Raw genomic sequence first — 23,427 nt, 5'->3', positions numbered from 1 at the left:
CATTCGAGACCACTGCACTTTACAGTGCTGTATTGAATTGATGATCTTAACACTGATTGGTGATGAGCTCAGTGTATCTCTTCATTTTGCTGAGCTTCTGCTAGCTCTGTGTCGTCAGCACCCTCTAACAGTCTTCCTATATTCTCTGGGGATTTCCAACAGCGGGTCTCGGCCACGCAGAGATAAATGATGCTGTTTTAAGTGATCAGCTTGCATGCACTCTAAAAGCTTTGATATGTTGTCACTGCATCATGACATCCCTTGCCCTGCCAAATCTGCACTGTTCCATCAGAATGTACTGCTGTGCTGTTCTTTCCTTAGTGGAAAATGTAGCATTCGATAGTGAGCCAACCTCCAGCATTTTACTGTTTGTAAGACTGCAAAGTTGTTCTAAAAGGATTGGCTAAAGATATTGCAACATTTTATACCTTTTAAAATGGAAAAACAAAAACAAATTATAAATACAGTTTTTATAATTAAAAACATTAAAAAATAAATAAAGTCAAATCAGTGGGCAAATCAAGGCTCCAAAAATATAGAAATATATTGACAGACTCTGTATATTTTTGGAGCCGTGGTGTGCCGACTTTTATTTATGTGTTTACTATAATTAATAACATAACAGAGACAATATAGGGTAAATATATATAGGGTACAACAGGGCTAAAGGCGCACAGGGGTAAAAAGCACATTTGACTTTATTCTCTTTTAAACCCCAAACCTCTTTTAAATTCTGCTCAGTACTTTTCTTTTGTACTTTTTGTACTTTTAGTACTTCTCAGTACTAACCGCTTTTGATTTTTTCTTTAAAGGAGTCATAACCTAGTATTACCTTGGATACCCATGCTCTATTATAGTCTTTTAGGCCCTTCTAAAAAAGAAAAGTGGAAAAAAAATAAACACAGAGCTCCTCTGACCCTTATTTCTGAAGGCATTATTGTCTCGTGAGATCTGATGCGATATTTTGGCTGTCGTGGACGTCATTTTAATAATGCAAATGAGGGGCGCGTTGATTGGTGGCAGGAAGGAGGGGGGTTGACACCGCAGGTAACTTCAGCATATCATTCCAAAATGACATCATGGCGCAAGTTGTGAATGAACCCGACCTGGCCGCGACCTACGGAATTCAAACGTATATGTATGAGCCAGACTCTGAACCTGAGCTGGAAAGGGAAGATGTAGAGTCGATGGAAGGACGTCTACATCAAGGTGTCTCTGAATGGTAAAGACAATCATTTTGACTGAGACATACATTATACCTTTTATTTAATGTAGATTACATTAACGGAGATGTAGTCTACTTTTTTTTATCAGCTTACAGTGGTTATTGAGATCAACGTTTTTGCCTTGTTTCACGTTGTGGTTTTTTAGACATTCAATATTTTTCTTCTACAGACATGTAACGTGATCTTTTTCTTTATGTTTATTATTACTTGACTGTTTGTTTTATTTATCTATCCTTATCTATTCTATAAAAAAATCAATACAATTATATGTTGTCATAGTTATATAATGAATTGATAAAATGATTAGCACAGACACCTAACGTTAAGCCAGTGGGAAGGGTTGTAGGAACCGCGTCATTAAAAATGAAGCTTGGTCCGTTCTTGGGAGAGAAAACACATTTACATGTTGATTCTGGCAGTCAACAACAGAGCAACTCACATGTGCACTACGTTTCTGCATCTTTCGCGACTGAATATGAGGGGGAGAGGGGCAGGGCGGGCTTCCTGCAGCATAGGTCTGCGGTGTCCATATATGGTATATCCTGCCCCATCTTGACGTCAAGTCGGGGCAGAAATTAAAATCTCGTATTTGAGTGCGCGTGCACGTGGGCTGGTTTACGAACCCAGGGGTAAACAAACGCTTCACTTTTAAATATCGGCTTCCCGGCCAGTGTATAATCGTTAGGCAATCATAACATACATTGATTATCGTGGAAAAGTAAAAATTACAGGTCATGACTCCTTTAATTTGGCTGATTCTTGACGCGATCACTAACAGCAATGCAAAGTTGATTGTGCGCTAATTTGATCTAATATTTGATGTTTTTAAAAATGTTTTAAAAAGATTTATGTAACAAATGAGAAGTGATTAAAAATCTTGTTAATGTTTTTTTTTTCTTCAGTTTTGTTCAAGGTAATTAAAGCAACAGTTTTTCAATAATGGAAGAATATGTAAAAGTATGGTATTTGGGGTAAAAGGCACCCCTGCTGTTGGGGCTAAAAGCACAATAATTAATATGATAATAAATAGCTGCCTGACTTTTCCTTTGGTTGACATAACATGGTAAGATTCAGATGGTAAATATATATCAAATTGGGTGTCCACCTTAGAGAAAATCACCATATTTATAATGAAATCATCGTATTTAAAAATATGATAATCATTTCATGTGAATAAAATATCATCTGTATTTTCTACTACTGTAAAGCTTTATTAAATTATTGAGAGAATGCTTTCAGAATCTTTTTTTTAAATAATTTTGTTTCTGTATTATTTAAAATGAACTTATATTAATGACAGTATATTTTTTGTACAAAAATGAATTATTTTATTTATCAAAATAAACCAAAAATAGTACAAAGCTAAAGTGATTGTTTTGAACAAGTATTAACTTAGACATTATTAATGCCAAAGCTGGATTTTCTTTGTCACTTGATCCTTCAGAAATTATTCTAATATTCTGAATTAGTGCTCAAAAACATTTTTTATTATTAATGTTGAAAACAGTTGACAGAAACAGAAAACAGTGCTGCCTAATATTTTGTGAACACCACTTTTTTTTAAATTAAGGATTCTTTGATGAATAGAAAGTTCAGAAAAACAGCATTTTTTAGAAACATAATTTTTCATGTAAGAATGCAAAAGTCTTTACTGTCCCTTCTGAGCAATGTAATATGTCCTTGTTGAATAAAACTATTAATTTCTTTAAGTGCAAGGTTTTGAAACAGAGACATTTGCTGCTTCCGAAAGCTTAGGCGGCTGATTTGTTGCCTTGCTGCTTTAATCAGGCATGACTATGAAGGCAGCGTTTGCGCATGAAGATACTTCACAAAACTGATTTCAGACAAACTTCAGAGGCAGCGTAAAGTTTTAATGATCTACAACAAAATAGAGAGAGCTTTGGTGATAACTAAGCGAATATTTAATTACTATAACAGTAATTTCACGCTAGAAATTACATCAAAAGTGGGACAAATATAGGTAAAAAATGTACATTTACACAAACTGACCACCAACCGCATATTGTCAGATGCCATATTTATTTTTTGCTGAACTGTCACGGGATTGAATGCTCAGGATTGTGGGATATCAAAGGCAGCAAATGATTCATCTATGATGTTTTCAAAAATCCATTAGATAAAGGTATCTCAGTAGACAGGATACCTTGAGTAGAGCGATCACTGGATTCAGACCTGCCTTATTGCCGTCCTACCTCTGTATTCGGACGCAGCCATTGAGTTTTCAGCATATCAGTAATCTACAATCAGTAAGGGCAATCAGAAATGCTTAAGCATGCATCACACAAGATGGAAGATCAACAAGAGCATATTTAGGCAGATTGCTGGCCTACAACATCATCCTGCACATGTTGTTTGGAGCTGATCAGATGGCCTGTTGAATCTTAAGCTTGTCTTCTCAAGTCTGATTTTCACAACAGAAAGCAACAGTGGGTGACTCATTTCCTCTAGATCCAATAGCTTGGTTTGAATAGACAAAAAGTGCCAGAACACGGCCCAACATTTAGTTTGTTTGTGCAGAATCATTTCTTGAGTGACTGCTGAGACGTGGATCAAAGGATCTCCAAAGGAATGAGCATTAATTTTAGATCACAGTGAACTCACACTAAACTAACAGAATGAGAGTTTAACACAATGGTCAAATATCACAGTGGTCTCATATGGTGAGCTCACAGCATGAGTGCACTGTGAACTCACATTGTGATCACAGTATGAGTGTATCCCGTAAGTTCACAGTTTGAGCACATAGTGAGTGGGCTGTGACCTCACATTGTGACCACATCAGTATCCTGGGAGCTCATGGTGAGATCACTGTGAGATTAAATGGTTGACTGGGTTGGCTTTCCGCTGCGCATGAATAAAGTTTTACAGATAAATATATTCTTCTTGGTAGAGATTACATTTCAATAGAGCCCGACCGATATATCGGCGGGCCGATATTATCGGCCGATATTAGGCATTTTCCAAACTATCGGTATCGGCATTTATAACGGCCGATAAATGAATATTTAAAAAAAGCGGACGAAACACCCTGCAACCATGTTATGAGTGTTGGCGCTGCATAGTTTGTCCACCAGAGCGCACTCTACAAGGAAGACTGCTAACATAAATGAGCTTGGAAATCACAACGAACTTATTCTGCCTAAATAAAGTAATGATTACTGTATTTATAACTAGCATATCTGTTGTTCCAGTCCCTGCATTGTAAAACGTAAGTTAGGCACGCGAGGAGTGAATATTTAGACAGAGAGAAAAAGTATCAAACATAGCAGCTAGCCTGTGCATAAAAGTTAGCTTTTCTTTTACACGTGTGTGAAATCCAAGTGTGCGTTACTGTAGGGGTAATTAACACATGGTTACCGAGTTGATCGTTCCCTGGGATGCGTTTTCATGAAAATCGAATGTAAAGAGTTTTATCTCTAAAAACAGATGATCTTATAACGCTAGTATATGGGGCACAGAGTAAGTAAAAGTAAATCGCTAGTTAATACCACTAACAAGGCTCAAAATAGCCTCACACTAACACGGTAGCATAATGAGGGTCCCTACATGCAAACCGAAGCATTGAGAACTTTGTAAGTGTACAAACAGTTTAATAAGAAGATACTTTATAAAGACAGTACATTACGCGTTTACAGGCATCATCTAGGAAAACAGACTCGACTAATCGAGTCACGAACGCCGTGCTAAGTGAGCTGGTCAACAGGAATTACGTTTGTGAAATCTAACGTAGCACGGCGTTCCTGACTCGACTAGTCGAGACTGTTTTCCTAGATGATGCCTGTAAACGCGTAATGTACTGTCTTTATAAAGTATCTTCTTATTAAACTGTCTGTACACTTACAAAGTTCTCAATGCTTCGGTTTGCATGTAGGGACCCTCATTATGCTACTGTGTTAGTGTGAGGCTATTTTGAGCCTTGTTAGTGGTATTAACTAGCGATTTACTTTTACTTACTCTTATATACTAGCGTTATAAGCGATATAGAGATAAAACTCTTTACATTCGATTTTCATGAAAACGCATCCCAGGGAACGATCGACTCGGTAACCATGTGTTAATTACCTCACATAATGTATTTAGTACATCACTAAGTAGTAGATTTTAGAAGGCAGGCAGCAAATGATGATTGAAAATGGTTTGTTGTAGCTTGATGGAATAGATGGATAGAATTAAGAGTGACCTTTGTCTTGTTTAATAATAATACAGATGATGATAATAATAATATCATCATCATTGATTTTTTTTAAATTATTACGGTCAATATTAATAATAATAGTTGATTTTTTTTGTTCAAAGGACTTTAAGTTTCGTATCTTAAGTTTGTATTTTTAATATACATTATATTTATCAGAACTTTAATATATTCTGTTCTGTTGTGACAATAAAGTTAATTTAAAAAAAAAAAATATTATTTTTAAACTGCATTATATTATTTTAGTAAGGCTGAGGACTACAACTACAAATAACTAATGTTAGGGAAAATCTGTTCATGTTTTGTTACACGTTTCTGGATTTAAAAAAATATATATATATATCGGCCGATATATCGGAATATCGGATTTTTAAATCACCAAATATTTGTATCGGTATCGGCCTTAAAAATCCTTTATCGGTCGGGCTCTACATTTCAACACGTTTAAACATAAATCACAGTCACGTACTTGAAGTCCCCCTGTGGTAAAAATCCAGCTTTTAATGTTGTTTATATGTCTATGTGGTGTTTTAAATATGCTTTAAGACAAACCATGTGCAAATTCATGTCAACACCATTGCTGAGTATTTTCTCCTTAAAACTGCAGTGAACCAAAGACAGTCTCAAAAACACAGTTTTGAAATCGCTGGTGTTTATGACGTCACAAACTACCTTGTAACCAATCAGGTCAACGTGTGATCGTCAATGAGTGGATCTCTGAGCTGGTGTGAGTGAGTGGAGGCGGGGCTAATTTGCATATCAATAGAACCGCGTATAGTAAATGAGGCAAGGGTGTAGAGTTACATTCAAGCTATTTTAAGGCATGAAAAATTTTGTAAACTTTTTGTAATTTTGACGATCAAAGATGAGTTTTAAGGGATAAAATTACTGGGGGACTTTAAGACAGATTTTAACACTTTTTATACTAAGATCTAATCATCTTACCCATAAAGATATTAATTGCTTCTTTTCTTAAAATGGCAACAAAAAACAGCTCTCTGGAGAATGAATGAGGTCTACTTTTATTAAAGGGACTGTGAAATTCTTAAAAGTAGCCAGTGATAATAATTTCTTACCTGAATGTGACGCTAACTTACAGTGTAGCTAGAAATAATGGGACACATCTTTATGTGGAATCTCTGCCGCCTTACAATCTTAATACTGTATAAATATACTTTTTCATGAAACATGATGAATGCACTGTTCCATAATACATGATGAATGCACTGTTCCATGCACCTACTCAAGGGAAGAGCTCATTTGATGTGCTACACTCTCTTTCATTAGATGTACTTTGAGAGAGGCAGTCTTGCCAAATTTATAACATCATGTTTCAGAGCTCTGCATAATGGTGTACAGCCCCTGTAATACAGAGCAGAAAATAATCCTCACGTCTGGGGGAGAACAAAGGCACCAGGTGGTATTGTGCGAGAGAGCGAGTGCAGTGTAACAGGAATATCCCAAATTCAATGCTGGCAGAAAATGGTACAATATCTGGAATGTTTACAAAAACTAGGATAAAAATACTCAAAACTTTAACTTCTTAGTGTGCTTGAAATGTATACACGTGAAACAAAATGAATGTGACTTTTTTTGTTAGCAGATATTACTGAAAGTTTAGCTTATTTATGATGTATATTTAGCATCTGGCATTCAATATTCAGTGCCTGACATGACCAGCAGACTGTAGAAGGCTCTTGCCTTAGTCAGAGATGTCTGACTCACTCTTGCTTTCTATAATAAACAGGATTGCTTTTTGATATGAAGAACGCAGATGCAGAGAGTTCAGTTGCAGCAGGTGTCAGTGTGTACTGAATCACTTTCAGCAGCTTATATGATTATATGCGTGTTTGTCATCTTAATTGCTTCAATTTTTCACTCAAATGTACCGGTATTGCTAAATGCCGGTTTCAAGAGGTAAACCAGCCTGTCCCGTTTTCATACCGAGAGAGTCTATAATGTTCAATCTGTGATGTGACTGCAAATCTTTCATGATGGCTCATAAAAACTAATTTGCATATTCAACAAAAAGGATCTCACATGTCGTAGAATGTGGGCCTCTGTGATTGGGGATAAATAACTGGTTAATGATTGCATGCCTGTTTTCTGCTTCATGACTTTGTGCATTAATCACTCTAATCTCTGATTATATGGGCTTTCTAATGAGATTCATGGGCTGATCAAAGTTCCTACCTCTGGTCTGAAAGTTGTCTCTGCAGCACGGATTTGACGAGCGCGTCGGGTCGCACGCTTTTCTGCGGGGAGTTTTTAGGGCTGCCGTCAGAGTCTCCGCTGTCCTGATCGCCCATGGCTTTAACATAACTGCTGCTCCGCATCCTTCTGCATGGGATCTCCTCATCTCTCCCTCCCCATTCATCCTGAGGGACCTGTGCGTACACACATACTGTTTTCATATAACAGATATATAATTATAAGTTATTAAAGCATAGACACACCTACCCCACATACATATATATTGTCACAAAATACTGCATGTTGGACAGAAGGATAAGAAAGATAGAGTTGTTAGAAAATCTGTTCCCTAGTACCTCTGTTCACCTACTATTTGTTAAGAAAAAAAAACTTTTTGTTTTTGAACCTTTTCTATCAAGGCTCGGGTTTGATCGCTCTTTTTGTTCTCTTTTTTTTGTTCGTTTTATTTCTGTCTCTTCCGCATGTGACTGCGCTCAGCTGATCGCATTCTGCAATTAGCCTGTTTGCCTCCTGGAAATCTCTGGTCTTGGACAGTTCTCCTGGTTTTGACCATCTGACCTGGTTCTGGTTTTGGAGTCTGGGTTATCAGTACACTGCTGGCCTGCTTGGACTGTCTTGCCATTCTGATTAACTGTGAGCTTGGATAGACCTCTTGTTTGATCTCTCTGTTCGTCTGACCTCGACTCTAGCCTCACGATTGGATAATATATATGCTGATGGACTGATCTGGATTTCGACCCCAGCCTGTTTGACTTTCCCTTTGCCCACTGTCTAGAGTTGGTTCTGACAACTTTAAGTGAAAATGGAGCATCTTAAAAAGTAGATATGTCTGTTTACGAAGCAGTCAGCAAGACCAAGAAAATAAGAACAGCGTATGCAGTAAACGGCCGGATGCTCATTAAAACAGAGTCCAACACAATTCATTGCCAACACCGCTAACATGGTGACATTGTCACGACTGTTATCCATCACCTATACTGGCTGACATTTAATTCTTGGCACTTTCCCCAAGAACATCTTCACAGAAACCACTCATCACAGGCTATCTTTACATGTGGACAGTGACTGAGTAATATTACCATTGTTGTCATGATCTCTCTTCTTGTGAATGGACAATGTCTCATTGAGATCTGATAAGTGACTGAACGATCACATGTCAGAAACAAGGCACTGACACATTTATGATGTGTCATTCTTTCACACTAGCAGAGAACAATTTTGTCACCTAGCAACCGTTCTCATCCTCATAACCTTCATAACACTACTTTACATTAGTACTCTGAAAACATCCTCTCAGGCCAACACATCTCCACATTTTTATAGGCCAAGAGATGAATTCATTATAAAATAGTGACAGAAGAACTCTACAGTGCTCTAACAGGAATGTTTTTTACTCCTGTTGTCCAAAACTCTTTTTTTCAGTGGAACATAAAAGGAGGATCTGGAAGAACTGTGCTGGTCACTCTTTTCCATGTCAATACATTGAACGGAGACCGGAGATTTCGAAGCTTTCAAAAGGAACCCAAAATCACCATAAAAGTGATCCATATGACATTCCAAGTAATTCTATAGGTTTGAATAAAAAGCTATCTTAAATTTAATTTTCTATTCACTGAAGATCTTCTTGGAACATTCATAAAAGTTCAAACAATTTATTCTTCTTACACTACTATTCAAAAGTTTGGGGTAAGATATACGCACCTGCCTCGTATCTCTCACAGAGGAGCTACGGAAGCATAAAAGGAGGACCATCGACAGTGAAGGACGAAAGAGGACCAGGCCTGGACTTTACATTACGTTTTGTTTATGTGTGTGCAGCAGTCGTCCATGAGGGGCTGTCGCTTTTACTTTCATTTTGTTGTTTGTTTATTTTGGAATTAATTAAAGTATGTGAAATGTTCGCCGGTTCTCACCTCCTTCTTCCCTTATCAACATACCTTTTTACAATACTTTTTTTTTTAGGTGCTGTTCTTTTGAACTTACTATTCATCAAATAATCCTGAACTGTTTACAACATTAATAATAAGAAGAAATGTTTCTTGAGCAACAAATCAGCATATTAGAATGACTGGATTAATGATGCTGAAAATACACCTTTGTCGTCACATGAATAAATGTAAACAAATATATATATTCAGATAGAAAACAGTTATTTTAAATTGTTATAATACTGTATTTCACAATATTACTGTTTTTACTGTATACAATCAAATAAATGCAGCATAAGAGTCTTTCAAAAACATTAAAAAACAGTTTACTGAATCACTGATCTGGTCACAGTGGTTAACAGCTCACTGGAGGTGATGATTATTATCGACTTAAATTTTGGTCGACAAGCACAATTCTTAAAAATGTTCTTTTCTACTACAGAAAGAAAGTCAAACAAGTTTGGAATGACATGAGGTTGAGTAAATGACAATTATAGATATATATTTTTTTTAAATAATTATTTTAACATTAAAAAAAATAGTGCTTCAAAGTACACAATTGTTAGTGAATGCAACACATTTCATTAAGGATTTGAATCAAGTGAACCACAGTATACAGTTGTAATCAAAATCATTCAACCCCCATTGCAAATCAGGTTTATTGGCAAAATTTACAGACTTTTAGCTGTTTGCAATGAACAAATCAAAATAGCTCAACACAACAAATGTTTCAAGTGGTTTCCCCAAATTCAATTGAAAATGCCACTTTTAATGACTTCTGCAGTCTCAAAATTATTCAACCCCTTCATGGCAAGCATCTTTAGTACTTAGTAGAACACCCTTTTGTTGTTATGACCTGTTATGACTACTTCAATGAATCCATCTTGCCTTCCACATACTGCAGGTTTCCAGTGGCAGAGGATGCAAAGCAGCCACAGAGCATCACTGAGCCCCACCATGCTTAACTGTAGACAGTGTTCTTTTCAGCATATGCTTCATTCTTCTTCCTCCAGACATACCACTGATCCATAGGGCCAAAACGTTCCAGTTTTGTTTCATCGCTCCACAGATCACAGAATCCCAAAACTTATGTGTATTATTTATATGATTTTGAGCAAATTGGAGCTGACTTTTCTTGTGTCAGTAGTGGTGCACGTCTTGGAGTTCTGACATGCGTTTAGTACGCGCCTTACTGTGTAAGCTGAAACCTCAGTGCCTGTTGCCACCAAGTCTTGCCGCAGGTCTTTTGCAGTCACTCAAGGGTTTTTCTGAACCTGCCTTCTCAGAAAACTGGTTGCAGCAGTTGATAGCTTCATTTTTCTACCCCGCCCAGGAAGTGTAACCACTGTTGCTTAAACTTTGAACTTGCAAACAATGCTTCCAATGGTGTCTCTAGGAACATTTAGTGCCTTTGCTATCTTTTTGTATCCTGTTCCTTGTTTCTGAAAGGCGATGATATCTTCTCTTAACTTTTTGGACCATTCTTTTGACTTCTGGCCATATTTCTAACATGCAGTCAAACGTGACACTCAACAAACCTAGCCAGTTCAGATATTTCATGTGTTCTAGCTCAAGCACACCTGGTGCAATTAATGAAGCCCTTGATTAATTGCATCAGGTGTGCTTGAGACAACACCTGTTTTGAGGATTTGTGCTGTTTTGAGGGATTCTATTCAGTGGGTTTAATAATTTTAAGACTGCAGAAGTCATTAAAAGCTGCATTTTCAGATGAATTTGGGGAAACCACTTGAAACATTTGTTGTGTCAAGCTATTTCCATTACTTTTGTTTGATTTGTTTATTGCAAACAGCTGAAAGTCAGAAAATGTTGCCAATAGAACTGATTTGCAATAGGGGTTGAATAATTTTGATTACAACTGTATGACATTTAAAATAAAACAGCTTTATTAACTCTGTGACTGTGTGTCCTTTTACCAAAACCTTTTGTTTATCAGCCAGCCTCTCGTCCTGGTCACAGGGGCACATTTCAATGGCCTTGTGGTCTTTAGCATTCTGCAAGAAGAATTATTCTGATCCAGGAGTCAATGAAAATTAGTAAATGTCACAGACACCCTTGTACACACACCCACACACATAATCCATAGAAGTCTTTAGGTTAATTAAGTCTTGAAGGAGATTGATATTTTTAGACATTTAATTAACCAAAAACGCCAGAGGACAGACACAATCTGTGATGTAAAACTCTTGATAAATCACTGAGATTTGAGTCCCGCTCCCCCAGTATGGATGGCCCATATGACCAGGGCTGTAAACAGTGTGACATATAGGCTATGTCGCACGTGCCATGAAAATATGCGATGAATAAATTTGCCACAGCAGCATGCGTGCGATACAGTTTTGCATGTATGTGAGACAGAGCCGTTTGTTTTGTGCTTGTTTGTGTGCACAATTGACCGAAATAGCGATTTGGCTTAGTGTTATCATGGAATTGCAAAGGCAGTGATTTTGATTAAATATATGCACAGCGTGTTTCATGGTGAAGTGCAGTACTGGTCAGGGCAGATTAATTGGTTCATGTAAATGCTGCTCCTTCTCTACAAGTTTGTGTCACACATGCATTTGAAAAGCAACATGCACCAAACATCTTTCCAAACTTATACTTGTACAAAAACTGTTTTCCAACAAAAGATAAAATGTAATGACATGTTTTTACTGCAAACCCCCTTTCATAACGTCGAGTATTTGAAATAACTTCCTTTTTTGATCTGACATGGCTTCATATCATAGAATGAGGCAAAAATCATATAATTGTATAGTACTCTTTACAGTGATGAAGTCTATGTTGATTAGCATTGCATTATAAATATACTTTATTCTTATGAAAATACCAGAGATGTCTAAAACAACACAGATAAACCATATATTGTTGCAATCGTATGTTTATTGTCTTCATGTTTCATCAGTCAAAATGTCTCTATCTGCGTTTTATTCTGCTACAGCGATATTTGGATGCCTTTGTCCATTTAAGGGGTTTCCTAAAACGTCATAAGTTTTATGACTTCTATGAGTCTCACTTGTGGACGCAAGGGCGTCCTTCGGCTACCAGTATGAAAGAAACAGACTGCTCACAGTCACACCATCCCTATTTATAGAGAACAGGAGTTTTTTTCTCTCAGTAGATACTTTCCTGTCCACAGATTTTTGTCATTATAATTTATAATAAAACAATAGACCTTTCTAATGAAGAGGTATTTAAAGTGCTCAACCAAAATGGATGGATGTATTTGGATTGTGATTATTGATATTGGCCAATAATATTGTTTACTTAATGTTAAGCAAGATGTGTTATGTTCCTGCTGACAGTATGCCATTTTTGGCAAATAAAATGTTTGTCTGAAGATATTTATTGTTAAGGTTTGTATTTGTTGTGCCCTGTATGGAACATTGTCCTTTGTCAGTCACATGCCTGTTCATGTGATGAACTGCACTACTTGTGGTTGCTTTCAGAGATGGTAATAAACATCTACATTTGTGTGACCTGTGCTACAAAACTTTTTCTGTAGCACCAATGCTATATGCAAAAAAAGTTAAAAGTTGCAAGGCTTGTCCGAGACACGTGCGTGTGTTTTTTAAGGGACAAGTGAAAGAGAATTGTACCCAACCGGACAAATGCCCTGATTAAAACAATTTTCAATATCAAAAAAATAAAATAAGAAATAACGTACTCGGTTACTAACGTAACCTCAGTTCCCTGAGAGTAGGGAAAGAGTATAGAGCAGTGGTTCTCAATTCCAGTCCTCGTGACCCACTGCTCTGCACATTTTGTATGACTCTCTTATCTGACACACTCAGTTCAGTTCATGGAGTCTCTCCTAATGAGCTGATGATCTGGTTCAGGTGTGTTAAATAAGGGAGACATACAAAATGTGCAGAGCAGTGGGTCACGAGGACTGGAATTGAGAACCACTGGTATAGAGAGTAAAAATTAGGGAAAGAAATGCCCTTTATAAAGCTAAAAAACATTATTCTGATAAGAGTGTTTTCCAACAGTGATGTAATGAAACACTGACAATTTAAGTTTGAAGGGAGTAAAGCCTCTGTTTAGGCTGGAAATGTAATTTTGACAAAAGAAGAACTTTTATTTTAAATCAATCTTAATTTTAAATCAGCCTACTTCAGTGTGATATTTTATCATATTATCATGCTTAACACTGAGAATTTGAATAATTGAAATGTGATGATCAGATGCAGATATCTAAATCAGAGAATATCATAGGTTCGGGAGGTTGGCGGGTGGATTATTTATATTTAACAGCAGATTCGGGGGACTCAAAGTGCACCAGATTAATGAATTTATCTTTAAAATGTAAAAAAAATTCTTCCGGGGGGGGGGCATGCCCCCGGACCCCCCTAGAGGTACCGAGCTCAACCCACAAAAATACTGTGGGAAAAACAGTAGGCTATGATGGTCTACAAAAAATACACATTTAATTATCTTATTTAAATACATGATCGGGATTTTAGCACCTACACTTCATTTTGAGCCAGGAAAAACACGGATTACTGCTTAAAGTTAATGCTCAGCGAGAAAAGTTAATGCTCAGCTGCAAAAACGTTAAGTAAATGAAATTATAGTATTATATGAAATAAATAAATGAATATGTATATTATTACGTTTTTTTTTTTGGGGGGGGGGGGGGGACTTTTCCCTTATAAGACATTTAAATCACAAAATACAAAATATTGCAGTGGTGAAACAACATAATTAAATTCAGAGAAGCACTGAATGTTAATGCATGGGATTGAATTCCTTTTTTGCTCTAATTCAGTTTAAGCCATTACAACAAGTTCAATATTAAAGCTAATTTACGTGTATGTTTGTTTTTTTGAACAAGTGTATCTGATTATCTTGTCTGAAAAATCAAAAACGTTTAAGCTCATTTAGGGGACAAACAGCAAAACAAATAGCATCTGCTGTCACCAACATTCCCTAACCCATCTACGCACACACACACACACAAACACACTCCAGCTTTTCCTGACCTCTTTAGTTGTCTGACTCTCACAATTTATTGAGTTGTTGTCGAGACAGAGTCTCTTTGAGTCTCTCTTTGTCTGTGTATGTGTGTGTGTGTGTGTGTGTGTGTGTTTAAGGGTTGCTGTTTGGCTCCTGCTGGCTTGTAAACAGTCTTATTAATTGGTTATTACATTCACCTCTACTGACCTATCAGAAAATCTATTCAAATACAATCCTCTCTTCTTTAGAGGCAATTGAAGAATACAGAGAGTGAAGGAACAAGGTGGAATCATAATGAGAAGAGTAAACTATGTGTCAAAGTTTAAAAGAGTTTGCGGTTAGACGCTGCAAGGCTTAGTTCAAGTTTATGCGCAAATGCGAACTTCACGTCAGATTCATAGTTCATGCAAGCAAACGGCAAGCACGGACATTATGTATGCTCAGATAAAGGTGTATTCTCGTCACAAAGGACTTGAAAGGTCGTAAGGAAGATTCAAAGACTTTTTCCCTTTCTCACAGCATGCAGCCAACGAGTTTTCACGGTGAATTTGGAGAACAGTCATAAATCATATTCCAGAGGGGCCAGTGTTACCCAGTGTGTCACCCCATGCCACCCCTCTAGACACGCCCCTTATGTTATTATGAGCAATTTCAATGTTTTACATGATTTACAATGTTTCCACATACAGGAATACAATCAAAAATTACATGTGGAAAAACCATGTCAGAATTATAGTTGTTTCAAGTTAGTTCTTTATATTCAAGATATGATGTAGGCTATTGTGCACTGCTGCAATTTATATAAAAACACATTATCTTTGTGAATGCTTATTTTAGTAGGAACGACTTTTTTTTTTTTTGTAATTACAAGCAATCCATCTAATTTGTGGTTTTCAAAAGTTATTGCCAGTTACACAGCCAAACAACAATGTTAAGGAATCCAGAATTAGAAACACTTACTAGCAACCAATATTACAGCAACTTGAATATTAATATAATATTAATAATATATTATTAATATAAAAGTTTGAGATCAGTAAGATTTTTTCATGTTTTTGAAAGAAGTCTTTATTTGATAAAAAACTGTAAAAACAGTAATATTGTGAAATATTATTACAATTTAAAATAACTTATTTCTTATTGCTTGCTATCAATGTTGAAAACAGTTGTGCTAATTAACAAAAATGTGAATTAAGAGTATGCAGTATATATGAATGGGTCAATATTACAGTTTTATTAGGACGCAGAGCTAAGGATATCAACATGGTGGTAGCTGATATCACCATAAAAGTCATACTGAAATATTTAAAATGAACACAACTGACAGTGAAATCATTGCTACGCTTACATGCATTTTAATAATCCGTTTGTAATCTGACAGAGTTCATAGGGAATGAAAAGCCTTAATGTAAACACCTCATTAGGGAATAATCCGATTCCGATTAAGCTAAAGAGGTGGTGCAGATCTGTCAGCAAATGATCTAAGGAAAAACACTTTTTCAACCAACAATAATCAAGCAACTTTTTTAAGATATTTGATATAAATATAAATAGGATGTTAGGTAGTTACATTCAAAATCTACGTGAACCCACTTAATGTTAGGGGCCCGTGTGAATGTTCATAACATTCAAACAGAGCGCAACTGGAACTGCTATCCAGCAAGGATTCTGTCCACAATGAACTGATGTCCTCCTCATAACATGATTGATGATTTATGTAAGAAGTGTTGAAACGTGGAGGAAACCCTTGCCAAAAGTCATCTCATAAGCAATTTAGCATTGATTTTTATCCAAATCACAATCTCAGCTAATGATTGAATCTACTCACGACATGCAATCCATGATGAACACACACCAAAAATAGCTGCTTTATTGCTATCGTTCGGCTGGCAGTGTTCAGGACACGGGGCTATCAGAGTGAAGGGGCGAACGTCCCTCCCGGAGAGTTTGCGTCACAGCTGGCTGCATCGATAACAGCAGCCAAAAATAGCACCAGCGTGATAGACGGCGCAGGCTATTTTTGTTAGGGTCGAGAGAAACTATTAAACGCCTGACCCAGAGATGCATCACAGTCATTGACTGCTGGATGGTTTCTGTCCCCTTTCTGCAGGCTGATGTTTAATCCATTTCGGCATATTTGAAATACAAACACACTTAAGCTAATTGGTGTGCTAAGAAAGACAGATGGGAAGAGTAGTTTTCATCCCTCAGTGAAAGTCCACATTTTTGTCACAGATGCATTTGAGCTGAAATTAGAATTAGGAGTGATTACTGATGAAAACCAATTAGCTTTTTTGAAAAATGAATGATGAAAGTTTTCCACTTTTGCTAAAAGAAAAATGTGTCTTTTGTACAAGTTTTGAGCATTTTGCATATTGTGTGACCTGTAAAGGTACAATTTTGTCTTTATATAAAGGTTGCTGTCAATAACTCAACCATCTCCATAACAAGCTTAACCAAAATGGTACTGACAAATTGGATTTAGACATATGGACACAAGAAGTATATACAGATGAAGGGTGGGAACAATTTCTGCACACTAATCAACAGTCTTTCCGTTTTTTACAATCACAACCTACACAACTATTAACCTCACTGACCAAAGTATCAGCATAAAAGTAGCAGATTCACTTCAGGATAATATCAGGCACATTAATCTTCTGGCACTGCCATTGTTGACAGAAAAAAAAAAGTGCATAGGATATAGACTCAGAATTGTCTAAGATTACTCAATGGGACCTGAATTACATCTCCACAAGCCTCCAAAACGTAAGACTAAAAATATTGATTTAGGTTCTTTCTGGGAACTCTGGATTCTTTCTTTCCCTGAGGAAACACTCAGATCCATCCATTCATTAATTATCTCAATGGGGCCATAAGCCTCACTGCTTCTGCTGTGCTGTTGCATAAGTCCAGGACTGGTAGATTCTGCTGTGTCAGCAGATGTTTACTGAGGGTTTTTCATTGTTCCTGCTGATCTTACTGCTTGAGTCAGACCCCTGCAACACTAACTAGTTCTGACAGACCAGCATATGTTGTATGTTGACAGTAGATTCAGAAGGGGTGCTGCTGAATAAGAAGTGCAGGAAACTATTCTGTCAGCTTTGGCAGAACATGGCATGAATTTGGCATGTGTGAGAACCATTAACACAACCAAGTCCGGCATACAACACCGGACAAAAAGCCTGTCATTTCAAATTGATTTAAAATTACAAGGTCAAAAAAATGATCATCATATGCATGAATTAATCGTTCACAATTAGGTCAATGTCATGAGTTTAGAAAATAGGGTGAATTTTCATTTTACTGTCAACTTTAAAAAAAATGGAACCAGTTCTGAATAAGAATAAAGCATTATCCTAATTTAAAGTGAGGCTGAAACAAGTCAAATTTTAACATGAGATGAATTAACTACTAAAGCATTATCACTGTCCTCTTTAAAGGTACACTGTGTAGTTTTTTAAGTATTTTATTAGCTAAAATCAATGTCTTTATTCATAAATATGTCCTCATTGGTGTAAAATTACCTGACTTATCTGACTTATCCTCGTAAGCGAAGAATTTCTTATCTTTATTTACATGGGACGGGTAAGTCCATGGAGGCTTCCATGTCGTTCCGCCATCTTGAAAAACTATAATAGCAGAGAGGGACAAAAAGCACTAGCCTACCTCAACGCACCAGCTGAAACGGACAAGGATATCAGTGAGAGGCGCTTGTCACTGCCCCGGCAAATTTGAAAGGCTGCACTGCACTGTACTTTATAATGCAGGACCATAGTCATTTCGAGCCACAGGAGAAGGAATCCTCGTTGCCAAAAAAGCAAAAAAAAATATTTAAAAGGAAATGTGACCGGCAAATTCAAAAAAACGAGGGTAAATATTGGGATAGCTTTTCCCAGGTGGAAAGAGCTAATGAAGGATAAAGACTTTGAAAGGGACGCTGAAGTTGCCTGCTTTCCTCTCGACAGGTAAGTCAATGTTACGGTCTAAATTACAAGCTTTTTTTCATTGCTTGGTTGTGTAATTCATTATATAGGCAGCATAACAGTAGAACATGTATAGTTAAACTCGATGAAGTGCTATTGGAAGATATGTTGTCATAGCTTCTTGGTACATAATGGCTACCGTAGTTGTAACACACATTTGAAAAAGCGAGGCGCTAGAGAGCACTATTCGTTTGAATGCAAAATACAATTTCACCGCTAGATGGGAGAAATTCCTACACAGTGTACCTTTAAAGTAGATCTAGTACTATTAAAACAGCATGGGCATGTACTAAAACACAATAATGGACAAGCAATTTCCAGAAGTATTCGCATAGTAGCTGTACTCTACTGTGACAGATATGTGATTAATTTCAGCAATTTTGGAAACGGATTGCATTTTGCTACAATGCTAACCTGTGACAATCCAGCATCCATACATAGGATAAACAGGCCTAATTGAACAAATGAACTAGAAAACAACAAGAAGCTATTTACAGTGGTCTGACAGCACCATGAATAATGAATCCCAATGAAATGTGATGCATTCGGAAAATCACGCATTTGCACAGAAAGATCAATGCTAATCAATATGACTCATTGTTAGCAATAATTCTGTACATAAACAACAGGAACAAACTGGTCTATTCAAAGTGAAAAGACCAATAAATCTGCCTCTCAATTTAGCACATTAGCACCTCACAACAACAACAACAACAACACACACACACATACACTTCAATCAGGCTATATCTCCATCAGCAAAAACAAACATATTCCCATCTATGTAACAACCCTTTCAGTGGACTATTACTTTTGACTCTGCTGGGAACCCTCTGAATGCTAAACAACAATCTACAGGCACCAATAAGCCATGGATCAGAAAGCAGCCACACAGAGGTTTGTTTTAAAAACGAATAGCATTACTCCCCACACAGATGCAAACACTGAAACTGATCTTAGAGCAGTGGTTCTCATACTCCAAGGGGCCCCCATTGTTCACTTCAATATTCAAATGCTTCTTCCAGGTGTTTCCATGATTCTTCTAGGTGTTTATAATTTTTTTCTGAATAAAAATTAAGGACACATTTTTTTTAATCACATTATAAAATATGTTAGTACTTGGCAAAAATGTATGCTCATAAATAAAAATGGCCATGGAGATGTTATTAATGCATGACTTTTCTAGGTTTAGAATCACTCTTTTATAATTAGGCTACCTCATTCAGTATATCCAGGTTTTTCTAGATTTTGGGAATCCTGGTTCTTCAAGGAAAAAAAGTTTTTGTGGAGGTGAATTTAAAATAAGAAATGCCTTGCGTTTTAGTTGTTGTAGTTTACTTAAATTTAAATTTATTGAGGCCCCCTTGGAAGTTTGCTGAGGTCCCATGGTTGAGAACCACTGTCCTCACCAGCAGTCACATCTTCATGCAAGAGATCTCACCTGCAAATAATGACAAGGCCTCATGGAGGACTTCAGATCTTGAGGCATGGTCGGTTTCTCTAAGTTTAGGGAAGATTTGCGATAGGCTTCTTTAGCCTGGCTAACGGTTAGCGTCGACCAAGAGCTGCGCTTCATAAATTTGCCCTCCGGGGCCATAGCGATACTCTCGCATGCCGAACATTTTACGTCGTTGTTGCTTTTGGAGGTCTTGAGAGAAAGGTCGCCAAAGTGCCCATGGTCTGGGTAACAGTGAGTAATATGATCTCCGTGGTGCCGACTCATGATGCTGGGAGTCCGGTAGGTGCTGTCGCTGTCCAAATTGTCATCAGAACTCCACCAGCCAGCTATCCCTGAGCGTTGCTTGGAGTCTGATTTGCGTTCCTTGCTCTTACTCCGTTTGCTGTGTTTGTGATTTCCATGGTGATGTCCGTGATGGTGGTGGTGGTGATGTCCGCTGTCTGAGCGAGAGTCTCCCTTGGTGCCATTCATCTTAGACGACCCCTCGAGCGAGTGGGATTTGGTGAAGAGCTTCTGGACGGAGTGCACCAGGTGGCGGATGCGCCCAGGACTCTCGTTGCGCTGCTCACTGCTTGTGGTGGTGGCGGACGTGCGCTGGTACTGCAGCGTGTGGAAACCGTCTCTATGAATAGGCAACTGCTTCTCAAATTGGTCGAGGAGGTTCGCGGGAATACGGTTCATCTTCCCGGACCCGCCGCCCCCACCGCCGCCAACACTGACACCGACCCCTCCACCGCCGTTGCCACCGTGAGAAGTGGAGCCGTCATCCCGCGAGCCGTCGTGGTGTGAACTGTAGTGCATTCTGGGAAAGGTGCTGCTGGAAACGTGGTCAGATGCCATGGAAACGGGCATCACCATGCACTCTGAGTGGATGGAGCTGCGGGGCGAGCAGCGGTGCGGATCCAGAGGGAAGCTCTCGGTCGGACTGAGCAGGTAGGGAGAGCGAGGGTCGGGGCCGACATGCTGCAAGTGATCAAGGGACTGATCGCAGTCTGGCAGCCCACAGGTGTGTCCTGATGTGAAGGTGAGCTGAGGACGGCCGCTTGATAAACCTTTCATATTCCTAGGAGGGGAGGGGTAGCTGTCTTCATCGAAGTACGGCGGTGGAGACCATGAATCTAGCTGATCTATGAAAGACAAAGAGAGGAAAAGATAAGAGAGAGTGAGTGAGTGTGGCATTCAGCATCAGTTTAGAACTTGTTCAACCTTTCTGCAAACTAAATTCCGGGACATTTCCCCATGGGCATGTAAGAAGCACTAATAGATGTTTGCAAAACAGTGTGGTGGGATTAAAACAAGCTGATAACTAAATCACTGAGTTTTCCTGAATTCAAGAGATCCTCTTGAACCTCTGTACAGTCATGGAAAACCCAACATTTGAATGAATGGAATGAAATCAAGTTGTCTGGACAAAAGCACGTCCCATAGCCCTCCGCCGATCCTCCCCATCTGGTCCTGCCAGGCCTTACAAGGACAGAGTTGCAAGCCTTGCCATTTATCCAATGCAAAGTAAAATAATAGCCTATCATTTCAGAACCGCTGGGCCATCCGTCAAAGCCGGCTCCGGAGAGAGGGGGAGCACTTTGAGGTGCTTCAGCGGTTGTCCTTGAGAGACATTGCTCAGAGATTAAAACCACATTCACTGTGATCTTTCATCACAGTCACATATGGGCAGCTTGCCGCTATCTTCATCAGAGCTAAGGCTCAGAGATGCTGTTTTTCACATCCAGCCATTTGCCCTTTCTGACACGACTATTTCATGCTGCTGAATCATATGTCATTTCACACAGGTGATTAATGGGAATTTTCATATTAAAATAAAGGTCATTTTTCAATTGATGAAGAAAAAAATACTGTCACAGAACACGCCAGGTTTAATTAGTTTTACTTGTTAAATTCATTCTGTTTGAATCTCTGGGATATTTTTAACAATTTGAAAGTTTTATTTTGTATCAGAGTGAAAAAAAAAACATAATTTGGCAAATATTCACATTGCATTTAACCTCCTATTTTATCTACATAGGTATTAAAGCTGTTTAAAAAAAACAAAGCAAGCCAAATTATCCCTGGTAATGTTCTATTAAGTGTTACAAGCTGGTACAGACTTCTTGATGACCACAAGAGTCAAACATGGTAACAGTATCATGGTCAGTACATAGTCAGACAGAAGATTATTTCCCTTAATTTTTAGCGTTACATTCATGTGGGTTGTGCCATGGCCAACTGAATATTACTCACTTTATCTCAATAACTTCACTCACACAACATAAATTAATCATACTGTAGCTGATTATAAACTGAATTTCTACAATGGAATCGATAGCTGAAAGATTTCAGGGTCAGTACATGCCCAAGACAGCTGCAATATCGGCCAGTGCAACACAAAATTACTGAGTGTTCACTTACATCTCTCTTGAAACATCCATCGACAAGTCAAGAATACACTACCTTTTAAAAGTTTAAAGAAATAATACTTTTATTCAGCAAGAATGCTTTAAATTGGTCAAAAGTGACGTAAAAGACATTCATAATGATACAAAAAATTATATTCATCATATAATCACATAAAAACATATAATCCTGGAGGAAAAAAAACGTACCAACCCCAAACGTTTGAACAGTAGTGTATTTCTAACAAACACACAGACTCCAGAAAAGAAGAACGTATGCATATCTGATTCACACTGGCAGCAAGGAACTGGGTCCAAGACAAAAGCAAAAACATCTTGGTGTGAATTTGGAAAGCAACCAATTCAAAAAGTCTCCCTTGTGTTTAATTAGAGCACAAACAGAGTACTGACCCATAAGGAGATCTTTAGCTCAGGTCAGCACACACCATAATGATGCCCAAGTCCATCTTGATTGAAGAGGACCTGAAGGAGAATGTCAAGTTTGTTTATTCTGAGTGTGTGAAAGAATATTCTAGAGTGATAGCGAATCACAAAGAGGCACTTCATTAAAATTAAACTTTGTGAGAGGCTAAACAACACAGAGAATCGCATTAAAGCAAAGCCAGAACAAACAGTTCTATTTGGATCAACATCTGTAAACACCAGCCAATACAGCCGCTTGATTACGTTCTTCCAAAGGTTAAAAGCAAAGAACCTCCAAGGAATCAGATTTGTTCATCAGAAAATCGAAGCAATGCGACTGTGTCCTTAACTCCCAGAAGGCTCTGTAATAAACCACACTGTTACATTTCTGAATCTGAGGGGACGGATAAAACTGACAGGACCAGAATGGTTCTGGTCTCATTGGAGATGTAATAGTCTTGCAGCAGCCTGTTGTTGGTTATTTCTCCTTCATCCAAATCCAACACAACTGCAGTGAAATATCTGGAGACAACAACAGAGAAGCACAGATTGCAGACTGAAATTAACAAAGCACAAAGTCCATGCCAAAGGGAGTGAATCTCTCCAACAAC

The 23,427-nt window shown here is 37.9% G+C and overlaps 1 protein-coding gene across 1 annotated transcript in view; it reads right to left on the bottom strand.

The window, feature by feature from the left end:
* Nucleotides 1-23,427, bottom strand: part of dlgap2a (discs, large homolog-associated protein 2a) — a 115,965-nt gene that overhangs the window by 24,927 nt on the left and 67,611 nt on the right. The window contains exons 3-4 of the mRNA XM_084097709.1: nucleotides 19,986-21,130; nucleotides 7,633-7,826 (exon numbers count right to left, since the gene is read on the bottom strand). Coding sequence (XP_083953835.1) covers nucleotides 7,633-7,826; nucleotides 19,986-21,062 — 1,271 coding nt within the window. The 5' untranslated portion in view covers nucleotides 21,063-21,130. The remainder of the gene's footprint in view (nucleotides 1-7,632; nucleotides 7,827-19,985; nucleotides 21,131-23,427) is intronic.

This window comes from Abramis brama (assembly GCF_963993115.1).
Source record: "Abramis brama genome assembly, chromosome: 21".
Taxonomy (NCBI): Eukaryota; Metazoa; Chordata; class Actinopteri; order Cypriniformes; family Leuciscidae; genus Abramis; species Abramis brama.
Note: the sequence above shows the minus strand (reverse complement) of the source record. Positions and strands in the feature narration are given on the sequence as shown.